Here is a 12,238-nt window from a genome sequence, read left to right as displayed (position 1 = left end):
AGCATTGAGAGATCGGCAGCCGTCTATAAGATCAACTGCATGGACTGCCGGTCTAACTATGTTGGGGAGACAGCTAAACGGATTAAAACTAGGGTCCATGAGCATAGGTTAGCAGTGAAAAGGGGAGACCAACACTCCCAGATATGGGCACACATGGCGGAATGAGACCATAAATTCAATTTCAGTGAGGTTAGCATATTGGCTAGCGATAATACCAAGGGGGGCCGCCTACTCAAGGAGGCATGGCTCTCGGATGACAATTCTATTAATCGGCATGTGGACCTGTGCCCGGCATATATGGCTTTAAGGTTATGGAGCACAAATAATCAAGGACAGTACCCCCGACGTCCCAATAACAACTTTAATGGCACTAAGGAGGAGGAATCAACCCCCCAATTGATCCAAAGTAATCCGAATGAGGAAACACAATCGGAAAACATTTCTACCATGTCGGCAACACCATCACAGCCCCGAAGGATTAAAGGGACTGTGGGACTCAAAACCCGGAATCCAGATACCACAGATAACCGAGGTGTCGTGACCAGTATAAAGGAAGATATTACGGTTGGAGGAGGGGAGAGACCCTTGGATACGGCAATCCATCCGCACATGGAAGAAAATGCGTTGGCTATCTCTGAAAGAAAAGAGAGATCCCCCCGTCAGACCATGATGACTGATTTGGGAGAGAGGGAACCGCAGAGCATGATCGGAGACGGACCTCCGAATGGCATTGGAGAAGGAGAACGAACTCAGGGGATCGAACTGTCTCCCCCCCTGCTTGCGCATCCCAGAGAACTCCGGAGGACCCGCACAGCCATCAACGACGCAAGAGGGAGGAGACAAGCTGAGGAAGGACACTGTGAGGATCAAATGGATCGTGATTCCATCATTACTCTCCCCCCCGGACCGTTTACCCGTAGTAGGGGACGCGCAGGACGGCTGGGCGCAGTGACGACCGGGGAGCCGCCGCCCCCTTCCATCCACGATCGAGCAGCTTATCCTCCAGTTCCGGACCATTGACGAGCTGCACCCACTTGGGAGGGGTCTGTGAGATCATCTGGATGGCGTTTGCCCCAGGGGGAAGAGCGAAGACATGGTTCCGCCGCTACCCCCTCCGGACTGCCTGATTATGGTGCGGCGCGCGTGAAATGGCCGGATGCAGGGGTGATTGAAGAATCGCCGCCCCCTCCCCTCTCCGTGACTGAACGGCTTTCCACCCAGCCCCAGACCATTAGTGGATTACAACTACCTCGAAAGGACCTACAGGATCACCCAGATGACATCCATATAAGAAATAAAAACACCAAAACCAAAAGAAAAACTTGCCATAGGAAGAATGAAACGAAGGAGGATTGCAAAATAAACATGAAATGTGTATTGCCACCTACCCCCGAGGGAGAAGGGTTAAAACATAGAGACCATTGTAATTACAGAGACATTTGCCCATCCACCCTAAGATTGAGGGAAAGAAGGATGGAGGAGGATGAACGTGCAGTTGAAATGAATAGAAAGGAACAGACCAATCGTGCGCAGTCACCCTATTAGGCCCGATGACGAGGTCGAGGAGTCGTGCACAGACTTCACTACACCTATAAAAGTGACTCTCTCACTCCCTGGCGCACTAGCCCTGAGGATGCCGGCAGGTGACGGCGAAAGCTAGGCGCTTTTTAATAAATTTTATAGTTTTTATTACCCTGGTGATCATTATATATATACATACATGCATACACACACACACACACATACACACCTATAATAAAGGTAAAAAAGGATATATGCAGTGTTATCTTCATTTTACATATCAAAAGGTTTTGCGGCTCCCGGTGTTTTGTTTTTGGTGGGAAACGGGTCCAAGTGGCTCTTTGAGTGTTTTGGGATGCCTACCCCTGTTTTAGGGTCTTCCACGTACTCGTGGTGATATGTTTTTCTCCTGTGCCCAAGAGGGAAAGAAGCAGAGAACATAGATCGTAGAATAATAGGGTTAGAAGGGAACTTGGAGGTCTTCTAATCCAACCCCTTGCTCAATTAGGAGACTCCGTGCTATTCTGGAAAAATGGCTATAATTTCTTTTTGAAAATTTCTAGTGATGCAGCACCCACAACTTCTGGAGGCAAGCCGTTGCACTGATTAATTGTTCTAACTATTAACTTAACTGATGCTTTTACAACATACAATATTATCAAATATTGAAGGTTTGAAACTTTTGGTGAAATATAAAGGCTCTGGATTTTGTATCAAATTACATTTAAAAGAAGTTTTTATGAGAGTTCTTTCAATTTAAAACGCTGCTAACTAGGCCACTGCAGATAATTTACAAAAATACTCCAATTTTGCAGCAGTTCTATTCAGTTAGTGGAAATATAATTCTACTGTCTTCCATGCAACTGAAATGAAGGGTTAATAAAGCAGCTATACATCTCAAGGATGTTCAACATCTAACTAGATGGCTGCTAATTTATATGGTAATTAGTAATAACTAGAGACAGCAGAGAAGAACAAAAAAAATGAAATAGGTCAATAAGAATATTTAAAAAAAGATTAAATAAGATATCTATTAAATAAGACATCAGTGGCATAAAGAAATAAGTCTGGAAGATGATGTTGCTATGCATTGTTACATACTACTCAACTCCCAGCAACCTTATCTTAATTCACAGATAAACCACACGGAACAATAAAATAATGCAATGATAAAACAAAGAACAAAATATGTCCAAACCATACAACCATCCATTCTACCCAGAAGGTAATATACAATTGTTTAATATCAAAACCACTGGCATTCTAATGATACTAATAACTCCACAAAACTGGCTTATTCTCTTTACCTGATGTGGATTCAGAGGCACTCTGAATCCACATCAGGTAAAGGAAGGACAGTTTTTTCTGTAGACTAGCCAGAACAATTTGACAACAGAAGATGATTAAATCTAAATGTCAAGCTTTATCAAAAGGGCAACTCGATAAAACATGAGCAACAGACTCCATTTCACCCAGCATAATCTGCTGGGGTAAAAGGTCTTCCATCTATACCACCCCTGTATGAACAAGGGAGAGATTCCAGTCATTGTGAAGGTCAATATCAGAAACATTGGCTTTCAATGCGAGGTTGGCTGCTCTAACCTTAGTGTATTTAGCTATTGAACTTGGCGAGGCCAAGTTTTCTAAGTTGACTTCAGTGACTTTTTTCAAGCTAAGTCAAAACCACCCAGGAGAATCAGAACAGCCAAAGAGCTTTCTTTTGAAATAAATTTAGTTTGTTGAAATAAGGCCTCACTCCAAAGACAACCAAGAGTTGGGAATCTTCTAGGATGCTCAGAAAATAGATGTTATTTTTTCTATTGGACTGCTTCAGTGAAGATCAAATCAAATCAAATCAACCTTTATTGTCAAAGTACATGTGTACAATGAGATTGGCTGAGCCTCCCTTCGTACACACCCCAACAGAACTCACGGTGACAACAAACCCACCATCTTATTACACCATGTGAACTTATTGCACAATGTGCCAGCCCCGCAAATCTATCATACATGGAGTTACTTCCCATTCAGGAGTCTGACAGCCCATGGGTAGAAACTGTTCTTCAGCCTGTTGATGCGGCTGGCTATGCTTCTATATCTTCTACCCAATGGTAGGAGAGTAAAGAAGTGCCGATCAGGATATGAGTTGCCCCTGAAGGTTTTCCTCACTCTTCTAAGGCAGCGTGCCCTAGCGATGTCGTCTAGTGGTATCAGGGGACAGCCCACGATGTTTTGTGCTGTGCTCACCACCCTCTGTAGTGTCTTTCTATCCGTGGCTGTCAAGCCAGCATACCACACCATAATACAGTGTGAGAGGACGCTTTCTATAGTGGACCAGTAAAACAAGGTCATCAGTCGTTGTTCCACTTTGTTCTTTCACAAGAACAAGTGGAGTCTCTTTTGGGCCTTTCTGGCCACCTGGGTTGTGTTGATTTTCCAGGTGAGATCTTTGCTAAGATAGACTCCCAGGAATTTAAAGGAGGAAACCCCCTCATGTAAAGTGAAGTGGGTTCCTCTCTTTTCTTCCGGAAGTCTAATACCATCTCCTTTGTCTTGCCGATGTTCAGGTGCAAGTTATTTTCTAGACACCATGAGGTTTTTATACCTCCCCCCTGGTCACTGTTTTATCTCCACCTGTAATAAGACCCAATATGGTGGTATCATCTGCGAACTTAATGATCGCAGTAGATGGTCAGATGATACACAATCATGTGTGTACAGTGAATACAGGTAGGGACTAAGCACACAGCCCTGTGGCGAGCCAGTGCAAAGCTTCAGGGAGGTGGATATGACAGACCCGACCCTCACTGTTTGTGGCCAGTCCCACAGACAGTCTTTGATGGAGGGGGAAAAATTTGTGGCCAGTCCCACAGAAAGTCACAGATGGAGGGGGAAAAATTCAAGTCAGTCAGCTGTTCGATAAGGATGCTCGGCGTCGTCTGTCAACCTATTCCCCCTATAGGCAAACTGATGTTTGTCAAAGTCCATTGGGAGGCATGTCCTAAGGCAGCTGTTCTCAACCTGTGGGTTGTGACCCCTTTGGGGGTCGAATGACCCTTTCACAGGGGTCGCCTAAGACCATCGGAAAACACATATTTCCGATGGTCTTAGGAACCGAGACACTGCTCCTCTATCCATCTCCGCACGGCTTCGAGCTGGGGGCCGTTGCAGCGCTGGATTCGTTTCCGTCGAGCATCTTCTAAGGGAGGCTGCGCTGCTTCGCAGCTCTTTCCACAGAGGAGGCTGAACTAAGCTCTGCCGGCACTGTCGTCCTCTTGGCTCTCTCTCTCTCTCTCTCTCTCTCTCTCTCCCTCTCCCCGTCTGGGCCCTTCTCCAACCAGGCTGGGCAGAACCGGCGGAGTGGCCTTCCTGCCCCCCTCCCCAGCCAGCTGGAGCCGGGCAGGCTGGCAACCTTCGGAAGTGAGGCGAGGACAGGCGAGGCATGCTGAGCCCGGGCTTGGTGGGTGAGTGGGCGGCGGCAGTGCGCGCTTAGAGAGCCCTTAGAGTTGGGGGTCACCACAACATGAGAAACTGTATTAAAGGGTCACGGCATTAGGAAGGTTGAGAACCACTGTCCTAAGGTGTCAGAGAACCAGTCTTTCGAAGCATTTTATCACTACAGACGTTAACGCAATAGGTCTGTAGTCGTTGAGGAAATTAATTGCTGTTTTCTTCAGGACTGGGACAATGGTGGCTGCTTTCAAGCATAATGGAACACAGGCTGTTTGCAGGGAGATGTTAAAGATCCTTGTCAGGACCCCTGCTAATTGATCGGCACAATTCTTTACCACTATCCCCAGCACCCCATCTGGGCCTGCAGCTTTGCTGGAATTCACAGCCTTCAATACATCTTTCACTTGATGTTTTATAGTGCTGTGGTGGTGAGCCTATGGCATGCGTGCCACAGGTGGCACACAGAGCCCCACCTGTGGGCACGTGCACCGTCGCCCCAGTCCTAGGCCTTCAGCTGGGTTTTATAAAAGCTTTTCGCTTTAGGCTTCTGCCATGTGTAAAAAAAATGTTCAATCAATCAATTTCAACTTCTCACGGGAAAAAAAAGATCTCGCAAAGTTGTAATTGATTAATTGAACCTTTTAGTCCCATCCAGTCTACCGTTACCACCATAGCATGCCCACGCAATTGGCCACACCCACCCAATGGGCCACGCCCACCTGGCACCCAACGATACATAAGTGGGTTTTGGGTTGCAGTTTGGGCACTCGGTCTCTAAAAGGTTTGCCATCACTGTTATAGGGTGAATAGCTGGAAATCAGAAGGCTGGCAAGCAGAGGCTACAGGGTCTGGTCTTTTCACCTCATAGTGAGCAAAAAAGATGTTCAACTCCTCTACCAACAAGGCATCAGCATTGACCGTGTTCCTCGTGTTGCCCTTATAGTTAATTAGGTGCTGGAGTCCCTGCCATACTTGCTTCGGGTTGTTATCTGCTAGGTGGTTCTCCACTTTATGTTTATATTGTTGTTTTGCCATCTTAATGCTTTTTCTAAGGTTTGCCCTGGCCTCTCTATATGTATCCCTGCCCCCTGCCTCAAAAGAGAATCCCGGGCTCTCAGAAGTGTCCGTACCTCTGCAGTCATCCAGAGTTTACAATTCCTGTAGACTCTGATGCACTTTTCCATTGTCACACCATCAGTGCACACTTTGATGTAAGAGAGTACGGCATCAGTGTATTCAGTGGGCATGAGATGTGTGTCAAAGCGATTCTGGGAGCTATATTACTGGGAGCTATTAAGAGCAATGGTCACATAGTTACTTTCAGCCTCTACTGCCTGCAAAATACAGGATTGCACTGGCAGGTTTACGAGCTAGGAACTTTTCATTATTCTTTCCAAAATTGCAAATGCCTGGAAGTTTATTCCTAGAAATTTAAAGATCTTAGTTTGCTGGATACTTGTACTGTTTATTTGATAACAATAAATATGGCTATGCCTTTTACTGAAGAACACTAGAATGATTATTTTTCCCCTTCAAAATGAAAGTTACTTAGGTTCACTTGAGTATGGAGCATATCTGCATAATGGAGAACTGAGAAAGGTTCATTAGCCAATTTGAGTGGATGGAATTCAGTGTGTTTTAGAGCTTGGATTATGGAGTTTACGTAAAAATTAAATAGGAGAGGAAGAAACAGATAACCACTCTTCACTCATTTTTCATTGGGAATTAGCACCAAGAGACATCCTGGAAAGAATCTTCATAGGTTTCCATTCAATCAGAGGCTACTAGTTTGATGCAAAGCCCATCACTCAGAAGTAAGTCAAACATCATGTTAAACTGAAAACAGTGTTATATCAGGCTCCTTTTGGATGATATGCACTTTTTTCACACAAAGTGTAGTAGAACTAGGGGAATGATAAAAAATGGATCTATCTGTTCAAAAAAATCTAGGTGACTCCTTAATCAGAATCTTATTATGAGCCAGCCAGTTAAGCAATTTCAAATGTAGGCATCTGGAGTACAGTTTACTAATTGTAATTAGGAAAATAACTGAGTATTAATTAGCTGGATCAAAATTAACTTTTTTTGGAACGAATTGTTATTGACTAGGATCAATTCTTCAAGATCTAGCAAGCAGCAGGCCTGCTAGTTGGAATTTACCTTTAGTAATTCAGCTGCAAACAAATCCTTTCTGAATGCCTTACTATGTTACAACTGGAGGATCAGTGTGAATGTCTGCAAGGATTATGAAAGGCAATCTCTTTTAGGATAGCTTTAGAAGGACTGAATCCTTTATTTCATCACTGAATGAGGAAATGCTTTGAAATGATTGATCTTTAGAAGTAATTGACCTAGATGTAACTTAACCCCTTTAGAAAAGAGTAGATTATCATGCTGAGAAGTTCATAACCATGACCATTTGGACGATCATACCAATTATAACACTGCTTCTGGGGTTTTTTTTAATTTTAAAATATATTTATATTAAAATATATTTTCTAAAAATATCAAATACTAATTTTTGAACTGATCATCATTATTGGCTAAAAAGCTCTGTAATGTTAACTAACCTAAATTGGCCATAACACAATCTTGATCAAACCACAACTTGAGTATGGGTTAGATTCTCATATTCTTCACTGGAACTTTAGAAATTAATATTTTCTGAATTATGAAGACTATTTGATGAAATCTAAATCATACTTCTGAGACATTCTTCCCAGTAAAGATTAACTGGCACAAAACGGTGGCTCTAAAATAGCTAAAACATCATCATAATACTGTTTTCAGCTCTTTAGAGACACTAATTTAACATATTCATTACTGAGACTAATTATTCATTGATAATAATTATTTGTAACTTTATGTTTAAAGCACTTTTGTTCATTTTCTAATTGCATTTTATATATACTCACACACATGATCTAAGTTGTGTATTAATACTAAATGAGATGTATCATCATTAAAAAGTCTAGTACATATCTGAATGTTTATGCTTGCTAGAAAACATGGGAATTAAAGTCCAGTAAGTTTGGAAAGAAAAAAATATAAATTAACACCAGATCAATCTCCAAAACTGAATTTTTCCCTACCTGTTGTTGTTTCATTATGTGATGCAGTTCCATTGTCATGAAATGCTTCGGAATGTAGAAAATTAATGGAAATTAGCAACATTGAACAAAAATATTCCATCTTGGATCTGTCAAAGAAACAATAAGTAATTAAATAAATCTGAAACAATATTTTAAAAATCTTAACAGAATAATTTCCCTCACATTTATTAGAGAAATTAATTTAATTTACTATTAGAATAAAAAATGTATTCTGTCTCCAGTGGTCTTTTTACTTTTGTCTAATTGCTAGTTCATTTGCCAGATCTAAAGATTTGTGTTGTTTCATGAAAATATACGAAAGAAAAAATACTTTTTTGATGCTGCTTAGTTGATGCGTTTTCTTTAACCAACTCATTTCTCCCTTTTTGAGGATCCCATCGGTCCAACTCAAACACAACTTTCTCAGACTTCCTATCCTCTTGGTCCATTCAATCTTCCTTCATATATTTCTTTTGTGATTTGTTCCTAATCATTCTGTTTATCACCCAATCACATCAACATATTTCTTCCTTAGAATATTTTATATCCCACCCTCCATCATTCTACCAGCATTTATTCATGATAAAATTTATGTATTTTCCATCTTCACTTTTCTCTTCATTTCATTTTTTTCTGTCAAACATAATTGTTTGATATATCAAGTATGATACTCTACATGGCCTCATTCAATTTATGTAACATTCTCTAGAAATAATTCAAGTTATCTTGACAAAGGGATTGTCCATATAGAAAAGTATACAGATAACCCCATCTAGCTAAGAATATAGATAAATCCATCTTGCTAAATTTATCACAAGCATTGCTTTTACATTTATGATACAAGCATTTAATAGTCAAAGAGATGTCACAAATCCTTGTCATATTCCTTGCTCGATTTTGGAATCTTTTACTAATCATTTTTATTTTTTGTAAACGTATACCACAAACACATGCACATACATCTTTAGTCTCTTTCACTTCATTATTCCATTAAGAATCTGTTTTCTTACTTCCTATTAGCATAAGTCTAAACAATTCCCTGGTACTCTGCAATTTATTCATTCTATTCCAAGCAGCATCTGTATCCTTTTTCTTTACGTCCACTTTGCATTCATTCATTCTCCTGGGAAATTATTCTGCTCAGTCTTTCACTTTTACTTTTTTTTCTTATTTCTTTTTATTCCTAAATAAATACAAATTCTTCTATTTATTTGCCCCTAATGGTCTGTCTGTTATCATCCTTATCATCTCTTATCATCCTAACTTATCATCTTTAATGAAGGATGTTTCTCTTGTGCCATTCATTAACACTCCCAATCTTTCATCATTAACAGTTAAATTGATCTACTATAATTCAATTATGGTTTCACTTGGTTTCTCTTCTATGTATATGTATGAATAGAAATGTTCTTAACTACTTAAATATCTTCCCTGGGAAATGTTCAAAACTAGTTTCATTTCTAATTTGTTCTTGGATGGCCAATCAATTTTTGTGTACCTTTTTAGCTCTATACCACACATTCGTTTCACCTAACTCGATAATTTTTTCCTCTGGAATGCATATACTCAGACTGTTGCTATTTTCTCAAAACTCATTACCCCTGCTTATTGGAGCAAAACATACAACTCTCACTAATTTATCAATTCCTTCTTTCATACATATCAAAGTAATCTAATTAATGCCAATTCATATTTTGTGCTATATTTTAGCCTTTCATTCATAATTAAGTCTACACATATTTATCCTTTGCACCCCACAAAATCAGAACATTTTAAAATTTATTCTCCTCTCTCTTAGTTTCACAGGCACACTATGCATTTATTTCTTTCATTAATTTATATTACTTAACATTTACTCCTCTGACATTCTGAGTCATAATCTTTTACATGCCATGGTTGTTATTAGCAAGACAACCTAGATACTGATGCCTAACAGTAAGTAAGTTTTGTCATAACATTTCTTTGTAAGATGGAGAAGGAGTAAGTTTGGTTTCTGGCTCTAGTTATACCTATGATCACTATAAGATTCCCTGATAATAATAATGACAATACTGGTGTGTATTGACACATTTTGGTCTGCCTCCCATAATAAGCACAATCAAAACCAAATTATACCCAAGCATAATCATGCTGTTCAATGCAGGCTAGAGTCTAATATGGCATCTATCTTGCAAAAACAACACACTATTGCCTGCATCTCATTAATAAGCAATTAGAAGACACATCCAATATGCTGACACTGACTCAAGACAGGATTATGTTGCAGTTACAAATTATATTTGTTTAAGTTCATAGTAATGGTATATGCATTGTCTGTATACAATAGTTCTATACCTGTATGAATTGATCTTTATATAAACTTTCTATTACTTAATTTACTTTCCAAACTATATCATACAGATACTTGCTGCGCTTTGCAAAATATAATTGGCCAACCAAATATAAGAGTCATTACAGATAGGTACTTGTAATCCAAGACATTAATTATTGTAGCATCCAAATGCCAGTATTAATTATATGCTATTTTGGCTGAAGGAAAACATTCAGTGCATATTTTAATAAGTATAAAATTAAAAAATATGCAAATAGTAAAAAAACAAACTAATTCCTAGGTCCTAGAATAAACATTTGGAAACGATCGGTGATATCCTAGTCAACTATTTTGCTGAATTTTGTTAACGCCTTCCATTTTTTCTTCAACAGAATTTTCAACCATAAAGCCCTCACCTTCAGGCTGAAGTGGTACTATTCAGGTTTCTACATCATTTGATTGCAATAACAATGGTACTTAGACTTATATACCACAATGCTTTACAGCCCTCTCTAAGCGGTTTACAGAGTCAGCATATTGCCCCCCAAGAATCTAGGTCCTCATTTTACCGACTTCAGAAGGATGGAAGGCTGAGTCAAGCTTGAACCAGTGAGATTCGAACTGCCGAACTGCTGGCATTCTTCAGTCAGCAGAATTAGCCTGCAGTACTGCGTTCTAACCACTGCTCTACCACGGCAGTATTAATTACACTAATACAAAAAAGATAGCTTGAACTAATGTGTATAGATTGAGTGATATATATTTATAGAATATTAAGCCACTCAAAACTTCAACAAAATAGATGCATTATCCACTAAAATCACAGCATCTGCAGTATATGTTGAAGGAGCACGTGTCCGTGTTTGCATTATCCCAATCAATCAATCAGAACAGAGCTGGAAGGTACCTTGGACTGTCAGAAGTCATTTTTTTTCAGTGCCACTGCAACTTTGAAGGTCACTAAACAAACTGTTGTAAATTGAGGACTACCTGCATCTCCACAGCCATGTAGAGAGAACTGCTTTTGTGAGAAGTAACCAAACACTAGGATTTTTATGGTATGTGTTCTTTCATACATTTATATAGCGTTGAAAAAAGAAGAGCCTGAGATTCAGAATCAGAATAGAGCTGAAAGGAACTTTGGAGGTCTTCTAATCCAATCCGCTGGTCAAGCAGGAGATCCTCTATACCCTTTTCAGATAGGTGGCTGTCCAGTTTTTTCTTTAAAACCTCCAGTGATGAAACACCCACAACTTTTGAAGGCAATCTGTTCCCTCAGATTAACAGTGTAGCAAACAGTGAAACAAAGTCAATCAACAGGAAAGCCAGAACCAAAAGTGGTTGTGGATACAAATGTGATTCTTATCTTATTCAGTATGCAACTTACTTATTTATTTTAACTCATTTATATGCCATTTTCTCCACCAGACTCTGGGTGGCTTATAGAACCACATCAATAAACTCTAATTATAAAATCAGCATAAAATTATTCAGCCAGCCAGTCACCTAACAGCTAAAGCAAGAAATTATAATCTTCAGGGACAACAGCAGCCAACACTCCTTCAACCTATTTTCACTTAAGATTCACTTAAAAGTGAAAAGAACAAAGCCAGCATACCCACAGAGAAACCTTGCTTCTATATACTGCCATTTCTCAGTCAATCCAGGAACAGAGGATCACTAACAGATCTTCCCCTAAAGCAGTGTTTGTCAACCATAACAACTTAAAGATGTGGGGACTTTGAGGCCCAGAATTTCCCAGACCATGGGCAAAAGAAAGCTCAGGACTGTATAGGCTGGAAACATGCAGAAGAGGACTTTATCCTGCAGTGGATATACAATGGCTAAAATGATGATGATG

The 12,238-nt window shown here is 39.9% G+C and overlaps 1 protein-coding gene across 3 annotated transcripts in view; it reads right to left on the bottom strand.

Annotated features, from left to right (window-relative positions):
• The window catches only part of PTPRE (protein tyrosine phosphatase receptor type E), a 131,132-nt gene that overhangs the window by 45,757 nt on the left and 73,137 nt on the right, over window positions 1-12,238 (bottom strand). For all 3 annotated transcript variants that reach the window (XM_039345792.1, XM_039345631.1, XM_039345710.1), the window contains one exon: window positions 8,067-8,173. In XM_039345792.1, coding sequence (XP_039201726.1) covers window positions 8,067-8,166 — 100 coding nt within the window. In that variant the 5' untranslated portion in view covers window positions 8,167-8,173. The remainder of the gene's footprint in view (window positions 1-8,066; window positions 8,174-12,238) is intronic.

The sequence above is a fragment of the Crotalus tigris genome, unplaced genomic scaffold (genome assembly GCF_016545835.1).
Source record: "Crotalus tigris isolate CLP2741 ecotype Arizona unplaced genomic scaffold, ASM1654583v1 scf7180000017536.10889498, whole genome shotgun sequence".
NCBI lineage: Eukaryota > Metazoa > Chordata > Lepidosauria > Squamata > Viperidae > Crotalus > Crotalus tigris.
Note: the sequence above shows the minus strand (reverse complement) of the source record. Positions and strands in the feature narration are given on the sequence as shown.